This window comes from Arachis stenosperma, chromosome 6 (assembly GCF_014773155.1).
Source record: "Arachis stenosperma cultivar V10309 chromosome 6, arast.V10309.gnm1.PFL2, whole genome shotgun sequence".
Lineage (NCBI taxonomy): Eukaryota > Viridiplantae > Streptophyta > Magnoliopsida > Fabales > Fabaceae > Arachis > Arachis stenosperma.
This window is the reverse complement of record NC_080382.1, coordinates 2,751,043-2,775,577: the sequence shown is the minus strand read 5'-3', so window position 1 is coordinate 2,775,577 and position 24,535 is coordinate 2,751,043. Positions and strand designations below refer to the sequence as shown.

Sequence of the window (24,535 nt, the reverse complement as noted above, 5' to 3'; positions counted from 1 at the left end):
TTCGGAAAATAAACAATTCTAAAACTTTAACTTTTTTTTTTTTTTAGCTTTCATGCCAAGTTTACTGTTTGCCTTCTAATTATTTGAATTTACTGTTTAATGCAATTAAATTTTCAAAATACCATTTTCTACTTATCTAACTAAGTGAATCAACCATTGTTACTTGATCCATCAATCATTGTGAGATCAATTCTCACTCACTTAAAATATTACTTAGTACGACCTAATGCACTTACCAATTAATTTATAAACTTTAAATTCCGCACCATCCAACCTTCATTCTCTTCCACTTGATGTCTAGAAGTGGCGTCCCCGGAAGAAACACAAGGAACATTATCTCTATGTTTCTTTATCCTAACCGAATCCCATTTAATTAACTCTCTCCAAATCCCTAATACTCTTCTTTTTTTTATTTTAATTTTAAAGTTTAAATTTTAAACTAAAAAAAATTAAAAATATTTTATAATAAAAAATTATTTAATTAAAATTTTTCTGTAATTATTCTAAAAATAAAAAATAAAAAAAACTAAAATTGCAGAAATTAATTAGTACTTAAATTCTAATAATATGAAAAAGAATATTTTAATTAAAAAATAATAATATCATTTTTATTTTTTATAATATTATTTTACACATGAATGTTTTGCAATATATTTATATGAATTTATAGAAAAAAGGTGTCATCAATTAAAATAGAAGTGAAAATATCTTATATTTTTAATTATTAATTGTTTTTTTAATTTTAGTACTCGTCATAAATTGCACCAAAATATAAAAATTTTCAATGAACGATCTGAATTATAAATGTAAAGGAGTGTTAGTGATCCGTAAATTTTATGATTTGTACAATTAGTTATTATTAATATTTTTAATGCTATAAAATTTTATTTAATAGTGTGAAATTATTCTTTTTTTATAGTTAAATGATGATCAAATTTTAATAAAAAAGAATATTAGGAACTAAGAAATTTTGTAATTTGTAGACATCAATTAGTCATTATTGATATTTTAATGGCAAAAAATTTTATCCATATAAAGTTATTCATTTTTTTTAATAGTTAAATATTGGTCAAATTTTAATAAAAATACAGACTTATAAATTTTTTCTTTAATAAAAATGTTGACTCCTTGACTTTTTTTTTAATATATTTATAAATAGATATATCTGGACGAAAAAAAAACCTAGCATCGTGATTCGTGAGTTAGTTGCAGGAAAGCACTTCCCATATGTTCGAAAATCCGTACCGTGTAGAGACATGATTATGAACATTCTAAATTCCAAATTCTAAAGTGTGCTACTACCTTCAAATACCCTAGTCCACAGGTCATAATATAATTAATTCCTAACTAATTTAACAATTTAATTAGGAAAAAAGAAATAACATGGTTGTTTCGTGCTGAGTGCTGACTTTTCTTAATTACATGGTCGACTCAGTCATAGTTCCAAGCTTATACAACATTCTTCCCTCCCTCACCAACGCCAACAAAACTGAAACTCAAACTACTCTTCAACATTCAGTCTGCATGTAACGTTTTTTTTTTTCTTCTTACTATATGGTTTTCCCGAACGGATAACGGAAACTTCAAACTTTGGCTTGGGAAACCATTTCTTCTTTTCTAACGGTTTTCGCATGTTTGAGAATTGAGGTTCGCGTTCGTTCCTTTTTCCGTCAACTCTTTGACAGAATTTTTTTTTTTTTTAACGATTTGATGCCTTGTGAATTTTTATCACCTTCCTCTTTCTTGATTTCTCCGAAATCAAACACAGCCTTCGTGCCTGCAAGTTAATTCTGATTCTGCTTCGTTTTGGTTCGTAAGAGTGACTCGTTGATTCTATGTCAGTTCATTCATCAAATTCCTCATCAATACGGGGGATATTGATAATTTCCATGTTGTCATACTCTGATATTTTGTTGATAGTTATGAACCCTTTGTTGGAGTTGGTTGGCGTGGCGAGAACGAGTTTGGAGATTGAGTTGACTATGTTTTTGACTTTTTGTAACTGTTTGAGCTCGCATTTTCAAGCAACATTCTCAATAGTCTCTATAAATATAATAAATTTCTGCTGATTTTGCAGGCTCGAGAGTTGAATCTTATCTTTCACTGAAAAGAGTGTTTTCTGGGAAGCTAAGTTATGAATGCAAGGGAACCAAAATTTGTTCGGTACGTTTGCTCAAAGCCCGGTGTTGCTATATGTATTTTTAATTTTTTATGGTTTTTTTTTTTTTTTTACTATATTTCCAAGTTCATTACTCCCTTTATTGATCTTAGTTTTTCTAATTGGAACTATGAAATGGCATAGCTGCTAGTAATTAATGAGACTTGATCATGATTGATTTTGGTGTATGTAATTATCATTTGAATAAAGAAATTCTAATATAAAAGGGCTGAACTTAGATATATACATACATGACAGGGTACTGTGGTGTCATTTGATATATGCAGTCCATCCTAGTTAGTAGGTAAGGCTTAGTTGTTGTGTGATCGACAGATGTTGAATTTACAGGCTACATTTATATTTATCTTCAGGTTTGAAGACTGGAGGTCAACATCATCGGAGCAAGAGAGTTCTATTAATAATGGATATAATGAAAGAAAAGGTATGCCAAGTGTAGGTGCTGTTTTGAAGAGTATTGGAAGAAAACTGGAGAGTGGTTCAGAAAAGTTCAAGAACTTGAGGAAACCTTCAACTGTTCATCCTGTAAGTGATAGACCAAAAGAGAAACTGGCTTCTAGAAGAAGCAACATTCTTGATCCACAAGGACGAACCCTTGAAAAATGGAACAAGATTTTTGTGATCACATGTGTGATGGCAATCTCCGTGGATCCGCTCTTCTTTTACATTCCAGTGATCAATGACAAAAAGAAATGTCTGAATTTGGATGGCACGTTGCGAATCACCACTAGTGTTCTTCGAACATTCTTTGATCTTTTCTACATTCTTCGCATAATCTTTCAGTTTCGAACAGGGTTTATTGCCCCGTCTACTCGTGTTTTTGGAAGGGGTGAGGTGAACAATAATCCAGTGGCTATAATGAAAAGATACTTAAGTTCATACTTCATCATTGACATCCTCTCTATTATTCCAATTCCGCAGGTATCATCACTGTCCATTTCCTTTTGTGTAGCCAAAATGAAAAGACTTTCCAGTTCACTTTGATATTGTTTTAACACTTCAGGTGCTGGTTTTAGCTGTAACTCCAAAGATGAAAAGCTCACCGTTTTTAGCAAAGGACTTGTTGAAGTATGTAATATTGGTCCAATATGTGCCAAGACTTCTGCGGATATGGCCATTATTCAGAGAAGTAATGAGAACTTCTGGTATATTGACCGAGACTGCATGGGCTGGAGCTGCTTTTAATCTTGGTCTTTATATGCTAGCAAGTCATGTAAGCTGCTTGGATAACCTATCATCTGCTAATTATGATATGCTAAGTTTTCTATGATCACCAAAATCAAAGTTGTTTCTATTACCAGGTTGTTGGAGCTAACTGGTATATGCTTTCAGTAGAATCAGAGGCAAGATGCTGGCGCAAAGTGATGGAAAATGATAGGCACTTTAAAGATTCATACCTGGGCTGTGGACCAAACAGAGAATTTGTCATACCACTTCTCAGTAAAAATACTACTTGCCCTTTCATTGACCCTGATCAAAACCAAGACCCAAATGCCTTTGATTTTGGAATATTCAATGATGCTTTAGAATCATCTGTGGTGAATTCCGAAACAGATTTTCTTAAGAAGTTCTTCTACTGCTTTTGGTGGGGTTTACGCAATTTGAGGTTTGTGAATAGTCTTATTTTTTGTGCTAATTAGATAACACCTTGTAATTGATTAGAACATGACCATGACAAAGCCAAAAGCAATAAACTCTCTCGTTCTTTTTTACAGTTCTGTTGGACAAAACCTCAAGACAAGCACCTACATTGTGGAGATACTCTTTGCCATCTTCATAGCCATTGCTGGATTGGTTTTATTTGCATTACTTATTGGAAACATGCAGGTATGACTTGGTTAGGACTATTAAAATACATGGATCTCACAAGTCACAAAATTACATGTGTCATTATATGATATCGCTCTGTGTTCACTATTCTTACAGAAATATTTGCAATCAACAACTGTTAGAGTTGAGGAGATGAGAGTCAAGAGGCGCGACGCAGAAAGGTGGATGTCTCATCGTATGCTTCCTGAGAGACTGAGGGACAGAGTTAGACGGTATGAACAATACAAATGGCAACAAAATAGGGGTGTTGAGGAGGAGGCATTAATTCGCACCCTCCCTAAAGATCTAAGGAGGGACATAAAGCGTCATCTCTGCTTGGCTTTAGTTAAAAAAGTGGGTATTATCCATAATTATGTCTCAATTATGCATTTTAATCAACTAATGATGATGAACATGTTATGTTATTTTGTTTTGCTTTAGGTGCCAATATTTGAGAAAATGGATGAGCAGTTGTTGGATGCAATGTGTGATAGACTGAAGCCGGTCCTGTATACAGAAAAGAGCTACATTGTTCGCGAAGGAGATCCGGTTGATGAGATGCTTTTTGTCATGCGTGGAAACCTCGCTTCCATGACAACAAACGGTGGAAGAACTGGTTTCTTCAACTACACGGTTCTTGAGGCAGGTCAGTTCTGTGGCGAGGAGCTGTTAACATGGGCCCTGGATCCTCACTCCTCCACAAATCTTCCCACCTCAACCAGAACAGTAGAAACCATATCAGAAGTTGAAGCCTTTGCTCTCATGGCCGATGACTTGAAGTTTGTTGCTTCCCAATTTCGACGTCTTCAGAACAAACAACTTCAGCACACTTTCAGGTAGACTAACTTTAATTTCCTCTTTGGTTATGCATAATCAGTTACCTTACAGTGGCATAGTCTACTCCACAAGAAACTAGTAATAGTTCAAAACCATAAACTTTGTTGTAGTAATATGCTTGTTTATATATAGTCCCATCAGAGTATGAACTCATCAGCAATCATAACATAGCATATTCAACAATGTGTTGTAATTACCAGGTACTATTCGATGCAATGGAAGACATGGGCTGCCTGTTTCATACAAGTAGCATGGCGTCGATACTGGAAAAAGAAGGTTGAGAGGCAATTACGCGAAGCAGAAGACAGGCTACAAGGTGCCTTTGTAAATGAGGATGAATCCTCTCTAAGCCTTGGTGCAACCATATATGCATCACGGTTTGCTGCTAATGCATTGAGAAACTTGAGAGAAAACAGCGAACGCAACAAGAGAATGCCACAGAGACTACCTCTGCTTCCTCCAAAGCCCGCCGAGCCAGATTTCTCTACTCAGGAACACTAGAGCGCCGGGCTGTGCCTCGCAGTTCCAACCACTTGAATGCAGATACTATTTCTTATACATACAAATTACTTGCAGAAGAAAACTTGGTAAACATGTCCACATTACACAGCATTTGTGTGTGAACATGTGTATATGCTGCTTTAATTTTTTAAGGCAAGTATAGTTCATTTGTTGTTCATGATGAAATAACAAATTCATGTAAAATTATGCCCGATAATGTCCATGATCTGAAAAATAAATTGTAGCAGACATGTATACAAGGAAAAGAATGAAGAGAAATGTATTTTTTTTGCAGTTGGCAAGGCAGAGGTTTCATATATATAGAACTCATTTTATTTATTTATTTATTTATTCATGGCTGAGATGTACAGTCCTGGCAATCTCATATTCATATCATATCATATAACTTTAAATTTCCTTCTCATACTTCCAGCTGCTGCATGACCCCAAAAAAAGGGGAAGAAATATATAGTTAGATTATGAGAAAGTATCATGTTAGAAGTTCTAAGTTGCAGTTAGAAGAATATGAATTAAAGAAAAAGACATTACTTGGAGCAGTTTGTTTTCAGGTCAATAGGAGGAATTGTGACAGACACTTCACACAGTTTGGGAAGCGGAGCTACACTTTTAGGATCATACTTGCCTATCTTGGCCAGTTCTTGCTTGAGGCACTCACATATAACTGTTCTATCTTTTAGCGTTGCGGTGTCAATGTGTCATCACTCATTTTCTTGATGACGTCTCAGCATGATTGAGGCGGCTTCTTTGTACTGTTTCCTTCAAGATGGGACACGCAAGCGGCGATATCCGAGATCACTAGATCACTGGGGGCATGAGATTATTAATGCCTCAAAACCATCAGCTTCACAGCTTGAAAGGAGAATAAAAATGGAGACAAGAAGCAGCATGGCTACTCCATCATGAGTGCTTGCTGATTTTGGCATCTTCATTGTTCACAAAGTCCCAACTGAGTGACTATCAATTTTATAAAGAAGTGATTCTTGTAATTTATAATTAGTTAGCTATGAACACACCCAATGAAGAATCGCTACGGCCAATCATATGACTATTCTAGCTGGGATATTCTCTCTATTAAGGCATAAAGACATTGAGGATATAACTTGATTTGTCCCTATTTTATTTTATCTTATTAAATTTGGTTTAATATCAAAATTAAAAATAAATAAATAAATAAATTAACTCAATACAAAATTAATAAATAATGATAATTTATTTTCTAAAACTAACAAATTTAGTTAATTATTAATTTTTTATTTTAACGTCTAAGTAATTTTGTTTGTAACAGTTATTTTTTATCAATAGATTTTTTTTGCTATAAATGAAAAATTGTTTATAATTTAATTAAGTTCAACTCTTGAAAATAAAAATAAAAGATATTTTTATAAGTTATATACAGTGAAGAGTATTCTAAAAAAGTTATGGACAATTTCTTTTAATTTTCATATCCTCATCCTCATTATATATAATACACATAGAATAGAAGTATTAACATAGATATTGATGTCTAACAAAATTTATTTTAATATATTTTTATTCTTACTACTCAATTTTTTTACATCCGTTATTAATCGTAATTCTATTTAAAAGTTTAAACTTCTTATGTTTAACTATCTACTTGTTTACATTATATATTAAAAATGTGAATTGGATGAAAGGATTAATCTAATTTTAAATTTAATTTTATTCATATTAAATGGGATTACCACTCAAACTTCAACCAAATTGAAATGGATGGTGGTGTCAATCTTATTCATAAGTGATATGAAAATCAGTAAAAAGACATGAAAAAATTTAAAATATTGGATAAATAAATTATTTTTATAACTAAATTTAATCACAAAACGATTTTTTTTTTCTCTTTTTTTTGTTTACAATGTCGGCAAAATTTGGATTTGGATCCATTTAAAATTCCGCGAGTTTCATCCTTTTTATTTAGTAGTCCGTTACTACTTAAGACTTAAGAGTGGTTAAAATTGTTATTATTCTCTTCTTTCTCTCCCTCTCCCGGAAATCGAGATAGGTCCTTTTTCCGAACCCTAATTTCCGTTTGCCCCAAAACTTTTCTTTTTGCCTTGTCTCTTCAAGTTCCCAATTGCTTCTTCTGTCAATTCTGCAATGGAGATGATGGATCACAGAAACTACAGCGGTAATATGTACAATCTGTTCGTGAAGCACTTGGACGGGAAAACCTTAACCCTAATATTCCCTTCTCCGATCCTCTTCGCCAAAACCATAAAGGATCGCCTCTTCGACCTTACCGGCATCCCGCCGCACCACCAACGCCTCGTAACCGGTTTCCGCCACCTCAACGATGAAGGATCGGCCATCTGCTCGCCGGATGGCAGCAACATCTTCCCGACAGTGCGACTCCTTCTGCGGCTGAAGGGCGGCAAGGGAGGGTTCGGATCGCTGCTTCGAGGTGCGGCGACGAAGGCCGGGCAAAAGAAGACGAACAATTTTGACGCTTGCAGGGACATGAGTGGGAGAAGGCTGAGGCACGTGAACGCGGAGAAGAGGCTGGAGGAGTGGAAGGCGGCGGAGGAGGAGCGGCGGCTGGAGAAGGTTGCGGAGGAGTTCCTGAAGAAGCAGATGAAGAAAGGTAAGAAGGGTGCTGGCGATGGAGAAGCTCACAAGTATGTTGCCAAGTATAGGGAAGAGTCTGAGCGCTGTGTCGCCGAGGTTGCAGAGTCTGTGAAGGAGGCTTTGAAGTCTCTCAATGGTAAGAGAAAGGGTTCTGAAGCTGCACTGGAGAAAGCTGATTCTAAGAAGTTGAAGATATGGTAAGTAAATTCCTACTTTCTTCTTTGGATCTTTTTTGTCTACTTGTTTATGTGTAGAATGATTGCGTGATAACTATGCTTGGATTTTTGAATTTGGATTTGGTTTTGGTTTTGTATTCTGGTGATTTGGAAAAGGAAATTATTTATTGATAATCTGATATTTATATTTATGGTTTTTTGAATTTTCTAGGATGGGGAAGAGAAAATTGAATGAAAGTGATAGTGACGATTCTGATGAGAGTGATGATGAAGGGGGGAATCAGAAATCCATTGTGTTGAATAGCCAGACTGAATCGGATACTAATAAGGCGGAAGGCAGTTCGGATTCAGTATCTTGTAAGAAACAGAGCGGAGACTCTTCTGGTGCAGGCTCTTGTGAAAGTGGATCTGAAGAGGAGAGAGAAACTGTACTAGAAGGCAAAGTAGAAGCTGTTGGATCCCCGAGTGGCGAGGCCACTGAGGCCAAACTCATTGATGCTGTTGAACCTGTTGTATATGAAGAGATGATAGGGGCTGCTACAATGCCTTGTTCAGAGTCAATAACTGTGATTAGTGTTGAAGATAATGGACATCAGGATTGCAATGGAGCTGTTGGTCAAGCCTCAGATAATCTAAGCTCAGAAAATGGGGCTGGTGCAAGCAAATCGAATGACATGGAGATTGATGAATCTCTTCAGCATAAAGCGTTAGTCCATGAAGAAATCTCACCAAGCACTAGCATTCCCGCATTGGAGGAGCCTCTGAATTTTGAAGCTTTTAATTCAGCTGCAGAGCTTGAGGTATATTTTTAGAACATATGATCATCTTGATTTTGATTTTATGGATCTATTATTAATCATTTGATTTGGAAATGCTACTCGGAATTTTGATGTTGGGGAAGTAATACTCCTGATTTATTGAATGCAAGTCTTACGGTAAAACATGTACTTTCAGAATTGCGGTAAAGTTTACGTTACCTGATATTAGTGCTTCAGCATGAAAATAGAGTTACCATTAGTGCAGTTTTGTTAATTAGAGTGTTAGCTGAGTTAGCAGAGTTAGTTATAGGAGCACTAACTTATCAATAGGTAGTAGTTAGTTACAGATATTTTGGGCAGCAGTAGGTTAGTTGACTTGCTATATAAGGAACATGAGCTAGGAGTCTCAAGTGTTGTTCACCATTCATTTGGCTAAGCATTCTCTCTCTCTCTCTCTCTCTCTCTCTCTCTCTCTCTCTCTCTCTGCCGCATTTGCACCTTCAACAGTTTATAAACCTATAACTGGAATATAACTGTCCAATGTCCATTTCCTTCTGAAATCTGACTTATTCCTGTGTTATGGTATCAACAGGTTCTTGGCTTGGAAAGGTTAAAATCTGAATTGCAATCTCGTGGGCTGAAATGTGGAGGAACTTTGCAGGAGCGTGCTGCCAGGCTTTTTCTTTTGAAATCCACTCCACTGGAGAAAATTCCAAAGAAGCTGCTTGCGAAGAAATGAGCAGCGCTATATGGTGCATCAACCTGAGAAGCTGATCTCTTTTTGTACAGTATCTTATAGCTATACTAGTTTTTCTTTGCAGGCAGAGGCGAGTGTATCTTGACTTGGGAACAGAATAATTCTCGTTTTTCTCCCCTGTTCCTTTTATGAATCACTCTGGCTGTGTATGTGTATTCAATGTGAAACCAGTCTAATGCATCACAGTCATGGACAGTTCTAATTTACCCTTAAGATGACTCTAAATTTTCTAATATTTAAATGGCTGATGCTGGCCTTCAAGTTCAAGTACACTGAATGCAGGGCCTAATAAATGATTTGCATGCGAATTTATTCTTTTGGGTTCTTGATAATACTATTAGCAGAACTGCAGAAGTATGTAAAATTTTTATTTTATATTAAATGTATTGGAAGTTTAATCGTTTTATTAAAAAAATTCGATCAGTAAGCGTATTGTAGAATACAAATTAGCTAAATTTTAACTATGTATATACTGTATAGCTCTTTAAAAATATAAAATTTAAATTTTTTAATTTTTTTTTTTTTACTATGAAATATTTTAACTTGCATGCATTTACAATAATACAACGTGTATACAAATTAGTGTTTAATTTTAATGTCCTTACAGTATAGAATATTTAACTCTAAAATGTTTTAAATAGTTGGCTAATTACCTTTGCTTTTTTGGACAATTATTTTTTTTAATTTTTACTAACGTATTATTACGTAATTATATTGTGAAATATTTACACTAATATTGCATTAAAAAAATTGAATTTTTGGTTAAAATACTTTTTTTTCTTTAATCCTTAATGGAAGAACTGAATTTCATTAAATAGAGTATGAGACATCAAAACTAAGCAAAACAGCAATACACAAGAAAATAGTACATACATACCAGCTAAATATTTCTCTATAAAGTGTAATTGTGAAAATGCCTATATTGATCGTCCTCAATAGCCAAGTATCTGGATCTGACTCCCGCCGTAATTGTCAAATTTAACCAAAGGCTGTCTAAATAGATAAAGTAGAATCAATGCTTGCCCTGTTGACCACAACATCGCATTTTCCTTTGTACAAGTTAATACATCAATATTGCTTTCCAATTGTCAGATGGATTGAATACAGTATACAAGAACAATGTGGCAAATTACAAAAAATGAATCCAGTTCATGGCTGGTAAACTTTCCCCTTATTATTATTGTACAACACAACTATATAAACTACATTGAATTTGTGAAAAATAATTAAAAGAATTGCAAAATCGTAGAGGGTATTATTTCCTCCAAGGTAACTGCAATTGCTCCACATGCATGCACAAACAATCTGAAGTTAGTTCATAAACTTTCTACAATTGGGGGCTCCACATCGGCAGGGAACTTTGAGTTCACTCCTGTCATCTGGATCGAACAAGTAATCATACCTGTTTCAACATTCAGAGTTATAAAAAGAAAGAGTAAGAAAATAGCTGTTATTCATTCCGCACATTCAACAAAACAAACCGTACGTTAATTCTTCACCCGCAGAAAGATCGGTCTTGGCAATAAGAACAATCCGACTCTCTTGATCATTCAGACTCATTATCCTTGCATAGCAGTTCGGGTTGCACTGTATAATTCACATATAATACCCCACTAAACATAAGTTTTCATTGTTTCTTCTCTCTGTTAGCATCACAAGTAATTAATGTACAAGTAACTTACAGAATGGTTTATCAAACGTGCAATATTGCCCTTTTCAGTTGCGTCGATTACCACGTCCTCACTAATCTTGAACAGCTGCATATTTTCATTTCAGTTAAAATCAATCATTTAAATAACTAAGGCAAAAATTACAAATGAACAAGATATAAAGATATATCTTAGAAGGAGAAGAAAACTCACATAACAATCTTTGCCTTCTAAACGATACTTAACTTCCCTCAGATCAGCAACACTGCGCCTAACATGCTCGCCACGGTACTCAACAACCTGAAAAAACACGTATAAAGAATGTTAGAGAAGAAACTTCGTGTAATCATATGTTATGCACTTAAATGGAGAGGCCCCATTTCTCCTGAAAATTACCATTTCTCCTTCTTGTAATTCTCTTCGAGCAAAGAGGCCCCATCCATGGACACCCGATTTTCCTAAGCAAACTCTACTGCTTTCAGTTTTCTGAAACCACAAAGCATTCAAAAATCACAAGATAAGGCTCTGAAGTATGAATTAATAATTAGGATAAAGAAAAGAAGCTTGAACCCTAGCAAACGGAGAGGTTAACTAACCTGTAAATGGTGAAGACGTTCTTTTAGAGAAGAAAATGCTTCAGCATCCTATCATCCAAGAAGTTCAGACTTCAGATTTTCATTTTGCTCAAACCAAAAAGAAAGAAAGCTAGCACATTTTTAAATTTCAAGAGCAACCAATCTAATATGCTTGCAGATTACCTCGTTGCTGGCCAGTTTAGCTATAGCATCTAAAGAATGGAGATTTGGACCCCCAAGCAAGTGCATTACTGGGACAGTATCGCTCTGCCAATATCAAATAAATTATATAATGTAAAAAATATTGCATTACTTTTATGTATTATTTAGATAAGATGAATGGAATGCAAGACAATATCTTTAGATGTTAGTATTATGATAAGTCAAACATTATGTTCTGAATCATTACCTTCTTGGAAGACCTTACATAGACACGACACCTGGCAGCAGAGAGTGGCTCAACCTCATAACTATGAGATTTTGATGAATCAACAAGGAGTTCAATATTGTTGGATGATGAAACGAGATTTGATCCCTTATAGCATCCCTCCTTATTTTGAGAGAATACTCCCTCATCTGTATGTACAACTAGTACGGCCTCTGGCTTTGGCACCCTGCAACAAAATCAAGGTAAAAAGCATTAGTATTTCAAAAACGAAAACTACATGTTAGTAACAAATACTATGTGTAATTTAGTGAATAAATCTCAAACCTGTGAAATTTACAATAAATTAGCTTCTGTGTTTTTTGTTTCCCATTCTTCTCAACAGAATGCAACTGTCAATTTTAACAACATCAAGTTATTAACATATAGTATAATTCCATATCCCATTCTTGCCAAATAAAAGAACCCTGAAACCTACTTCCATGCTATATCCCATTCTCGACGCGCACATAACATGAAAATATGTTGCACACTTGCAACAACTTGTACACGAACCATGCATTTGTTTACATATCACGCAAGTCTGCATCCAAAGAAGACAACAAGCACTTCAGTACTGAAAGTCTGATACTAAGAGCACAGAAAAATAAGAGAGTAAAATAATTCAAATATTCAATAACAACCTCTTTTACCCTATACTCCAATATTTTACCTTAAGAAAGGATTCAGGAGGAATTTTAAGGATTCCAACGGCTGGTTCCATCGCCTCGTGGTTTCTGAAAAGAACTTCCTGCTGAAACCAAGCACATGTTACGTGAACCCACAACATGTCCACGTCGGTTGGCTTAAGAGCACCACCTGCAGAATGTTTCCAACAATATCATAAAAGCTTATTTATTAGCGTTGGATGGCGAAGTTGATCATCACATATAAAATTTGCAAAACAAAAATCTCATTATGGGCACAATTTAAGACTTCATACACAATCATAATGAACATTACATGAAGCTTATAAGATAAAGGCCTTGTTTGGGTGAGCTTCTAAGAAAATGTCTTTTTTTTTAGTTATCTTTTTTTTTGAAGATCTTATGAAAAAGTAAAAATAATTTTATGTTTGAATATCTTATACAAAAAGATCTTTTTATCTATCAATTATGTTTGGATATAACGATATAAAAGTATTTATTTATTTATTTATTACATAAAAAACATCTTTTTTTAAGCAAAAAAAAATCTTTTAAAAAAAAATATAAATTACAGCTTCTCACAAAAGATTTTTTTTTATTTTTTTAGTGCTTTTACTTTTATTACTAGAAATTTGTCAAATACACTAAAAAATAAAAAATAAAAATAATCTTTTTTCAATTTATCAAAATAATAACACCCAAACAAGCACAAAATAAAAAGCATCTCTTGGTGAATTTCAAATAGGAATGAAAATTGTCTGATTTTGGAAAGAAGAAAATAAAATGGTAATTGACATGCCTTTAACTGGACAGAGGCAACACTCTCTCTCAATGTCAGGAGTTTCACAGACTCTACAAACCCAAGAAGTAAAATCCTTAACATTCTTTGCCCCGTAGCATTCTTGATGGACAGCAATTTGGCACCTGCACAATGAACACGTGAACAGAATAATTCAGTTTTCTTCCCTTCAATTCTCCTAAGTAAGAAAACAATCATGAGAGTGCTGGTAAAGAATATCAACTATGATGAAAACACCTGTTACAGATAATAATTTTGTTGTCATCCCAGTCTTCAACCCATCTACAAATGGCACATCTTTCTGTAGTCCATTTTGCATAAACTGGCTCGTACTGCTCTGTGAAAATAAGGTAAAGTGAAGTAAATTTTTGTCTTTATTAAAGGCAAAATACATGACCGTAACTAACCATGACACTTGAAGGCTTCATTATATAGAAGTCCGCATGAAATAAACATTTACCTTGCAAGAAGGAAATCAACTGCTGCTGATCCAGGCGAGCTCCAGCTCGTGAATTGTGTTTGGTGATCTGGAAAAACATTAAATGTCAACCACAAAAAAAAAAAAAAACCAAAAAAAAAAAGTAGCATAACTGGTACAAACCCATTTTATTAGCGGTAGCATTGTGCTTTCCACTTTCACAGTATGTTTCCATTTTTTGGCTTTGCATCCTGAATGTCGTTCCCATTCAGGAAGATTATACTTTCTTGTACCGCAAGAGCTGCACTTGCACATAACCCTGCAATAAAAAACAATAACATGAAATTCAATGAATTTTGGAAGTCGCTTAGATTAGCTAAGATAAAAAACTGCTGGGGGCTTACAAATGAAGCTTTGGAAGGTAAATTCCTTTCATGTCATTGCATACCACCGCTAGCTCTTCAGGTATTGCAGGTTTTTTGCTACTCTCTGTTGATCTGTCCCAAATAACATTATTCCTAAAACACTGAATGACCATAAACAAATGAGTGAAGGGAGCAACAAATAATAATTGCATACTTTATTTTTGACTTGTAGATTTGCGGTGCTGTTAATTTATAATTGAACTTTCCCTTGCAGTCTGGGCAATAGTAATCCATATTTTCCAAATCCTGCATCCAGAAATCAATCAGTTATCTTCCAAATATTTGTGAAGTAAGGAGTTGGGAAACCAACCAACCAGCAAGACAGAAGTGAAAGAGACAAAAGGCGCTAAGTTAACCATGATATGATACCTTGAGAAGTTTGCTGGAAATTTTGTCACATTCAGCATGCACCCAAACATTACAACCATCACAGCATACCTAATTGTCAAAATTTGGATTAATTATTGAAAATAAAATACTCTAATTCAAACAGAAGCAAAATTAGAAGGCAGATAATCTCACCCAATTCCCACCATCCGAGTGGTGCCAAATCTTCTTGCAAATGCCGCAATATTGTTTTGATTTTTGTAACTGTGAGGAGACAACCAAAAACATTGAAAATTAGTTGGCTGTCATAAATTAATATAGTCAAGAAAGTAAAAACATGTCAAATGAGCGAACGGAAGAACCTTATCACAGTGTTTACAATAAGGTAGAGGTGAATCCTTCATCTTCTTCTTGGGTTTAACCCGCAACATCAAACCGCACCCAGCACAGGATACCGCATCCTACAGAAACAGAACTACTAAGATTGATTTTGACTAATGCGGAGTAGACTCAGTCATCAATTATCACAATACTACTAAATGAAGCTTTGAAACATGGTCTCATAATTAGTCATGGAGATATGCAGCACAAAATGGAAGAAATTAATATCACCTGGCATTGGCTGTAATGGTCTTGCTCAGCATTGGAACCTGCACCTTTCAAATGCTCGCCAATTTGCTCGGGTAGCAATTGTGTGTCCAGAATTCCATCTTCCGCTAACATGGCCTCCTCCATAGCCATTTGAAACTCACTTGTCTTGCTCTTGTACAACTGAGTCTGCCCCTGGAATCTAAATGCAGACAAATTTCAATGAGTAAATGGCAAATGTTTTTTACAAGAAACGAACTGCATCCAAATCCAACAATGTTTAACAAACACCAACACACCTATCCATGAACTCCAAGAAGGGGAATAACATTCCCTGCTTCGCCCATGCATAATCCTATACACATGACAATTGCTTTAAATCCGAAGGACTCAAATTCAGAATCAGAGAGTAAGACACTACGGAGAAACATTACCCGCTGCTTTCCGCTTTTGGAATAGCCAAAGAACATAACGCAAATCGCGCCGGGAATGCAGCGGCTGAGGACGGATTTGGGAGCTTGCAAGAGAGGATCAATAACGAGAGCAGGCCAAGGCGGGTAGCTCTTGCCGCATTTTGCCCAAACTATGTCACCCAACACAAATTCGTCGAGCTTGTACACGTCCTTCCTCTTTCTGCAGTTAATCTCAGTTTTGAGGAGAGTAGAACGGATTCCGTTAACGCTTGTTTTAACCGTCTTAACTGAATTGAGAGAGTGGTGGTAGTCCGAATCACAGTGATGTGTCCAGGTGTCAAGAACAGAATCGCTGAATCTGGAGGGAAGAATCCTAGTGCGGCGTGGGGGTGAGCGCACTGGATCATGATTGAGCTCAGCAGGTGGCGTTGGAGTGGGTTGAGTGTAAACTTGATCGAGCTTGCGCTTCTTGGATTCTGTTAGCTTACTACATCGTTTGAGGTTATGGATTCCGGTTTTCAAATTGCGCTTTATTATCATCTTTGTTCAACCTTCAATTTGCAGAGAGAGAGAGAGACAGAGAGAGAGAGAGAGATGTACAAAGAATGAATTAAAGGAAGGGAGGTTGACGAGTTTGGAAAGAGGAAGACTCCAATCCGATCCAATCCCAATTTTTGAGGAGACCGCCATTTGTAAATATTTTTGGCGCCACTTACAATCGGTATTCTCTCCCCCTATGCACTAGCAGCACTACTATACTTTACACCACCCCGCTTTTATTCTTTTTGTATTTTTCTTTTTCTCATTATTAATTACTAATTAAGGTATTTTTTTCGAGAAAAAAAGGGCGTCACTAGTTTCTGAATTCTGATTGCTATGACATTTGATGTATTATAACTGTTACAAGAAATATCAAATACAATACAATAAATTATAAACTTCTGTGCCCAAATGATTTAATCAACTAAGGGCCGTTTGGAAACGGTAGAAGTAACGTTTTTTACTTTTAACTTATGAAAAGTAGTAGTGTTAATGTCTGGTTCAACTTTTAAAACTAAATTACAACTTTTTAAGAAGTTATTTAGGAGCTTATAAAGAAGTTAAAAAAAATAACTTCTCTCATAATACTTCTATTTTTCATCACATTTCTATAAAATAAGCAATTTTAGAGTTAAAAATTCAAACACAAAATAACTTATTTATAAGTTACTTTTAACAGAATCATTTATTGTTTAAGTTATTTTATCAAAAAGAGCTTAATTAAGTTGGTTACCTAAATTGGGCCTAAGTCCAACCAAGTTATTATAACTTAATTCAGTTTTACGCGTTATTATCTCTAACAACCTTTTGACTTGATGCATAACTATATATTACTGTCTTTTCTATGTAGATTTCGTTTTTCTTTTTGCATTCTATGTGTTTTTTTCGTTCTCTACATTCTCTTCGTTCACGATCAATGCTCTTTGATCTGATTTGAATATTTAGATCAATTATTTTTTAAAACAAGCTGTGAAATTAGATTTAAACTGATATTTTGTTTTCGAAGAGAATTAACAAGTTTACATTGTCAGTTAAACTAGTTTATTAGTATTTGATACTCCTGTAATTAAATAATTTTGTTTTTGTCTGAGAAAATTAGTGTTTATGGTTAAAAATTTGAATTTGAATATAACGTAGAATTTTGGAATTTTTTTTTAATTTTTTTCATTGAATTTGTTTTTGTTCCTAGTTTCGATATATTTGAAAAAACATTTTGGTTTAATCAGAAACAGTTTTCGGTGTTTTTTTAGTTTCTCTATGATATTGACAAGCAATTTGTGCCAAAAAATTTGAATGACTTTTAACACATTTGAAAAATAAGTTGCTACTACTTTTTATTCTCCTCTTTTTCTCTCATTTTTTTTCTTTTATTATTGTTATTGTCATCGTCATTATCTTCTTTTTATATGTATAACAGTTCAAATAATCCAGAATGTATCAAAATTCCTTAATGATGACGACACACCAATAAACTCAGTTTAAAACATGTTCAGAGTAAAAGTACATCTTATTAAATTCAGAATGTACTGCATTACTTAATAATAACAACGTAAAAATAAACTCAATTCAAAACAAATTCAGATAAAAAAATGCACCTTATTTAAATCTAAAATGCACCGAAATTCAATTTCAAAATGCACCGAAATTACTTAGATACACAAACAAACTCAATTCAAAACAAACAAGACCAAAAAAGTTCACCTTATTTAAATACAAAAGACACAAAATTATTTAATAATAACTCAAAGCTCCTCCTCTTCTTTTCTCATCATTATCATCTTCTTCTTCTTTTCTTCATTTTTTTCTTTTTTTTTTACCTTCTCATTTACTATGTTAACAAGAATAAAAATAAAAAAAAATAAACAAAGAAGAAAAAGAAATACATAATGACGCAAAATCACTAGAAAGAAGGGAAGAAAAAGAAAAACGCAGCAACAACAATAAAAGAACGACGATGAGAAGGAAACGCGCAAAGAAGAAGAAGGAATCCGAAGAAGAAGAAGGAGGAGGAACGCAAAGAAGAAGGAAGAGGAGAAAAGCGAAGAAGAAGAAGAATGAGGAGGAGAGGAACGCATGAACTGTTTCACATAGTTGGAGCGTGTATTTACACTCCACTAATGAAATTTATTTTTGTTGGGTGTTTGGACCAACTTGATTAAATTTGGTTACCAAAAAAACTTGAATGTGTAGTATAATTGTACAAATATGACTTTGTTTCGTTCAAATATTACACAAAGTTAAAGTAATTAGTGATGGTTTAGATTGGTTTTTTTAGTTAAAAAAATATTTTTTTAATAAAGTATTTTTATTTAATTTTAAACTTATTTAAAAACATCTTTTTTAAAAATACTTTTATTTAAAAAAATAAATTATTTACTTTTTTTTAACTAATCATACCTTGCTTAAAAAAAACAAAAAAAAAATATTTTTAATACTTAAATTTTTTTATAAAAAAGTTTATTTAAATGTAAAATAGTTTTTTCTATTAAAAATAAATATTTTAAAAAAATAAATAAATAAATATTTTTTTTAAAAACAAGTTTAAACTGACCCTTTGACCGTTTATGTAGTCACCAAAAAAATTAACCCTTTATGTATATCAATTTTCTTTATAAATACTAAAAGTTAATTATTAAATTAAGGTTTTTTTCTTAAATAAAATAAAGGGAGGAAGAAATTATTGGATCTCCCTAAATTATATTTTGAAATGTGAATATCCTATTTTTACTATTATATAAATCATTCTAGGGGGTTGGGTTTTATATAATATGTTAGTCTTATTATCCTAGGACAATTTATGCATACATGGGCACTTTAAATGAGGCATAAATCGTGCTAGGGCTCGTAGGGTTAGGTTTGGACTTAAATCGTCCTAGGCTAGTAGGAGTCATGTGTTGGTAGGGTTATCCTCACCAGGGAGGCATGATTTACGTGCAATAGAGACACCCCAGCACCCTGGAGTGATTTACGCTCATTTCCACTAATCCTCAAAATCTTGACGCGATTAACGTTGAATATAGTAACCTAACAAGGCTAGAACGATTTATAATGACAAATTCTCTATAAATAAACGAGTATGGTGCCAACAAAAGCACATTGAAGTTGATTCATATTTGAGAGATGAGTGATACAATAACTTTGTTAGTTCATCACCGAGGGAAGATCGATGAAAACACAAGTGATGGTGTCACGTTTTCTAATAAAAAACAGATTGGTGTATTCATAAATCCATAAACGACATTGATGGAGTTACAAGGTAGTATATTACAAAAGGCAGGAAAATATGGAAAGAAACATGTAAAGCAATTATTTTTTCGAATTCCTATCTCACTGAGGCAAGGTTATGTCAAGTTTGGAAAGTACGGGATGCTTGGCGATGACGACATGCGAGTTATATTTCACAACCAAGCAATATTTCCCGACTTGGATGCTATGGAGCTATTTACCAGAATGATTGATGTAGAGGGTAGTTCTAGTGGACCTGCTCCGAATCTGTAGACTGGCGCGATGGAAGGGAGTTCCAACACCATTCCAACCAGGCAACCGGTGACTCCCTTTGTTTTATCTCCATCATTTGCGGCTGATTTGCCCGCTCAATCAGCTGACTTAGGTGACGGGCGTACCTTTGGAGAGCTTGCAGTTGCAATGGGAGCAGCACCTGTAGTAGACGGTGCACTAGCATTCATGGAGGTAAGAAAGAGAGATCCATTTGCAGAGGCTATAAGCGATGATAGGCCAGATTCGGAGCCAGCGATTATTGGTGATAAAAGCGATGGCGAGGAAGACACAATACATGCTGGAGATCCAGTAAACCAGTCAAGCAGCCAGACACAGCAGTACCCTTGCCACTTCTCAACGTTGGATATTGATGCAATGACCCAACCTGCATTTCCATATCAGTAGCACCCTACTATCCACGGAGACAGGCCTATTATGATTGGGATGGATGAGTTTGAAATTGGGCAACAATTCGTCACCAAATAAGAAGTTGTACTGACAGTCAAGAATTATAATATTCGTCGAGGTGTAGAGTATAAAGTTTTTTAGTCTGACCAATTGAAGTATCATGGAAAGTGTGTACAGTTCGAGAATGGATGTAACTGGCGAATACGTGTGACTATGTGGCAGAGGAAAGGGTACTGGGAAGTTAGAAATTACAACAGACCACACACATGTCTGGCAACAGAGATATCGACAGATCACAAGCAGCTTGATTATCATGTCATGTGTGCATCGATTCTATCGTTGATCATGGCAAATGCATCAGTCTCGGTGAAGGTATTCCAGTTAGCAACCCTGCACAAACACCTGTACAACCATGATAGAGTGGTCGAAACCCAGCTGTACTTGTTGAGCCCGTCGAAATTTGCAACATACGGAAGCCACCGCAAATAAACCCTAGCACCGGACTTGTCCACAAAAAGCGTCGTCGACAACAGCATCATAATGTAACCGCGTGCATAGATCTGTATTGTATGCTCTGATGCATTAGGGGGCAACGCTCTGAACTTGTTCTGAAACCACGCAAACGAAACCATGAAATCATTGATACAATCATCTGGTAGAAGTTCACCGAATAACTCTCCAAACCACACCCAGGCAGGCTTCCTCCCCTCCATCAATTGCTCAAAATCACTCAGACATTCACTCACTACATAACTGTCAATAGGGAGGCCAAATTATTATGCCACATCCTGTAGGGTGATCGTGCACCAAGCTCAGCACCCACAAAAGTCAGCAATAATATGTCGGTCATAAAAATATCACTAGATTAACATCACAGGCATAACTTTATCGCATGTATAATATCAAAAACAAAAATTGATTGTAAACAAATTTTCCTCGGACATTAAAAAACTTGAGTCTAACATTCTGTGCACCAACCAAGACCCTATGAGATCACTATACCACGCATCCTACAACATGTTGAGACCTAATGTTCTAACATCCATATTCAAACTATATTTAACTCGTCAACATACCAATGTAACTAACAAAAGAACTATAACATCAACCAAGTCAACTAAATATGTGCTCCGATAACTAACCTCTTGATCGATAAATCCGGCGACATGCGCAATGCCATTCAAGCGGTACATATCTCCCTGGTTGATGGCCATCCTGACACACCTCGCCGCTCTCTGCCTCATTACATCAGACAGTGGCTGCTCCGTCCTCCCCGCCGCCGCACCACCGCTGGAGAATGTCGCCCACCTGAGCTCACTGCCACCCCTCCGCTGCTGGCTGTCTTCCTCACCCATCCTCTCTCCCAAAGCTTTCGGCAACGAAGCAAATCGAGGCTGGTGGTCCACTTCATGAATCGCCGCAAGGTCTAAAGGTCCAAACGAGCTTAAATCGTTGCAGCCTCCTTAGGGTTAGCTCCTTTGTGCATTAATCGTTGCAGGTTGTTGGGGGTCTTATAAATGAACGTAAATCGCGCCAGGCTGAACATGTTCCACTTTTGCACATAAATCGTGTCTCCCTAGTGGGTTTAAGCCTACCAACACGTGACTCACACTAGCCAGGGACAATTTATGTCCATACCTAACCCCCTGAGCCCTGGCACGATTTATCTTCATTCGAAAAGACCTTGCATGCATAAATCGTCCTAGGGTGGCAAGACTAACATATTATATAACCCCAGCCCTCTAGAACGATTTATTTATATAATAGTAGAAACAAGGTAATCACGTTTCAGAATGTCATTCAGGAGAATCAAGTAATTTCTTCCTTCTTTTATTTTATTTAAGTAAAAAAGCCTTAAATTAATGATCAATATAAAATATATACAAAAGAAAAATGATATATATTAAAATATATAAAATAATATATATAAATATATTTAAAAATATTATATACATATTAAAATTAGTTATTATATTATTTATTATATATGTATAAAAATATTATATATATACTAAAAATTTATCACAAAATAAAAAATTATATATTTATGTATAAATATATATGTAATTTAATTTTTTTTTAAATGTGTATTCTACACTAATAACTAATTTTAGTATACATTATGATTGATGTATATTTTACATTTATAGTTAATTTTGATGTACAGTTAACATAATTAACATATATTTATATATAATGTCACAACCCAAAATGAGTCATGACTGACGCTCAAGAAAATAGTCCCCTAAGAAGTCTAACAGATTCGAATATGTCATAAATAAGAAGGTCACAAGTATTTATCTATTCTATCTAGCTATCTATTCTATTATATAAAAATCGAATGTCTGCACTTAATGATGAAGTTGACGTGGCATGCTTCGGAGAGTGTTTCCCGATTTAATTGTTTTAACTCATTCAATACAATTTATTGCACTGAATTAATTATATTAACAAATTGATTTAATTAGATATTTAAATATTTATTTTCTTAATATAATTTATTATAATTTATATTACTTAATTAATTATACTACATTAATTATAATTCATTATATTAGTGAAATAGTCTTTTCATTTATAAAGTCTAAAATAAAATAAATAAATTGTTATTTATTCTAATTAAATTTATTTATATACTATATATGAATTAACGTCTATTTGATTCTATTATATAAAAATCGGATTTCTACACTTAATGATGGAGCTGACGTGTCATGCTTCTGAGAGTGTTTCTCGATTTATTTCTTTTAACTCATTAAATATAATTTATTATGAGATTAATTATATCAACTAATTGATTTGATTAGATATTTAAATATTACATAATAATTATAATTTATATCAATTTATTTTAATAGTATTTCCTAATTTATTTCTTTTAATATTCTGGTAGTATTTTTTAATTTATTAAATCAAATTAGGTATAAATTATGTATATTAATTAATTGATTTGATTAAATTATTAATAATAAAAATAATAAATCTATAAATAAAATAAGCAATTGGGATATTTTTAACTAATAATTAAATCAAATTAAATTATATGTATTAAGTCAAATTCAAATAATGTGAATTAAATACTAAACTAAAATATGATAATTTCTTACTTATTCAAATTAAATGCAATAAATACAAATTAATTTTGTTAGATAATGATAATTTTCTGGTCTTCTATATATAGACGACCAAACAAAATGATAAGAATCATCATTTTTATTGCTTTTGCTATTTTAACTCTTTTTTTTTATGTAAAATTTCTTTTATGGATAAATGAGAAGGTATGGATAAATAGTATTTCGTTGATTATTTGTTTATAACTCGAAAATGTCGTAATTTAGGCATTACCGTTGTTAATGGAATTGGACGACAATGTGCTCGGCATACTTGCAGCTTAAGAAATCAGGTCATGTGTTCGAGGTGCACCGATGCAAACTTTTGGAGCTGCTGACTGCCGCTGAATTCATCGTATAACTGGAGCAAATTATGAGATAGTGAAAAAACGTTTATGCATGCATGCTATTCTTCTTTATATATGTATCCCTCTATTTTTACAATTCACATCTTTATATATTAGATTCTTTTTGACATTATTTAAATTTGATATTTTTTTCTATTTTTACGCTTCTAATCATTTTTTGTCTTAATATTTTGTTCTCATCAATTTCTATATTTTATTTTAGGTTAAATTTGTGGTTCAAATATAATCATTTATGTTATTATTGAATGTTATGAAATTGACCTGATATTAACAATAAATAATTCAAAAAAAGTATTTTTTGGAACAATTCTCCTAAATTTAAATTGTTACGTTAAACAGATGATGATAAATATTTTTGTATTAAATCTCTTATAAAAGAAACTTATAAAAATGTTATGTTATATGATATAATTTGATTATATATATTTTTTATCTTCAATCTAAATTATTTGAATTATTAAAAAATTAAAGTAAAATACCTGTAAATATATTTTTGTGCTTTAGCTTTAGATTTTTCAAAAAAATTTGGCAAGTTAATGGAATCAAATCATATTTCTATAACATATATAAGAATGTATACTACACATAAATAAAAAATTAGGTATAGTAAGAACAAATACATAAATTAAAATAAAATTTAGAAAAATAAGAACCAATAAAATATTGAAGGAAAGAAATATAAATAGAAGAGAAACAAAATTATTAGATGGAAGAGAAATAATTTAATA

At 33.7% G+C, this 24,535-nt stretch overlaps 3 protein-coding genes across 4 annotated transcripts; 2 read left to right on the top strand and 1 right to left on the bottom strand.

Annotated features, from left to right (window-relative positions):
• Positions 1-1,305: 1,305 nt before the first annotated feature.
• On the top strand, positions 1,306-5,685 carry LOC130933483 (cyclic nucleotide-gated ion channel 1). Of its 2 annotated transcripts, none has more exons than XM_057863120.1 (9): positions 1,306-1,324; positions 2,078-2,163; positions 2,530-3,097; positions 3,180-3,389; positions 3,478-3,782; positions 3,892-4,003; positions 4,103-4,339; positions 4,427-4,821; positions 5,023-5,685. In XM_057863120.1, exons 2-9 carry the CDS (start codon positions 2,135-2,137, stop codon positions 5,321-5,323), a joined length of 2,157 nt encoding a protein of 718 aa, XP_057719103.1. In that variant the 5' UTR covers positions 1,306-1,324; positions 2,078-2,134; the 3' UTR covers positions 5,324-5,685. The 2 variants fall into 2 exon arrangements, with proteins under 2 accessions (XP_057719103.1, XP_057719102.1); XM_057863119.1 differs by lacking the exon at positions 1,306-1,324 and adding an exon at positions 1,407-1,647.
• A 1,614-nt stretch (positions 5,686-7,299) lies between these two features.
• Positions 7,300-9,885, top strand: LOC130935397 (uncharacterized). The gene is made up of 3 exons (XM_057865128.1): positions 7,300-8,124; positions 8,315-8,903; positions 9,454-9,885. The coding sequence occupies exons 1-3, from the start codon at positions 7,460-7,462 to the stop codon at positions 9,598-9,600; spliced, it is 1,401 nt and encodes a 466-aa protein (XP_057721111.1). The 5' UTR covers positions 7,300-7,459; the 3' UTR covers positions 9,601-9,885.
• Positions 9,886-10,540: 655 nt separating this feature from the next.
• Positions 10,541-16,423, bottom strand: LOC130932747 (histone-lysine N-methyltransferase ATX3-like). The gene is made up of 23 exons (XM_057862156.1): positions 15,905-16,423; positions 15,770-15,825; positions 15,495-15,672; positions 15,245-15,343; positions 15,078-15,146; positions 14,925-14,993; positions 14,710-14,801; positions 14,535-14,627; positions 14,314-14,449; positions 14,173-14,239; positions 13,950-14,049; positions 13,713-13,837; positions 12,940-13,085; positions 12,706-12,810; positions 12,555-12,619; positions 12,252-12,456; positions 12,026-12,109; positions 11,864-11,911; positions 11,664-11,753; positions 11,481-11,567; positions 11,301-11,375; positions 11,105-11,205; positions 10,541-11,020 (listed from the first exon to the last, which is right to left on the bottom strand). The coding sequence occupies exons 1-23, from the start codon at positions 16,421-16,423 to the stop codon at positions 10,930-10,932; spliced, it is 2,700 nt and encodes an 899-aa protein (XP_057718139.1). The 3' UTR covers positions 10,541-10,929.
• Between the last annotated feature and the right edge of the window lie 8,112 nt (positions 16,424-24,535).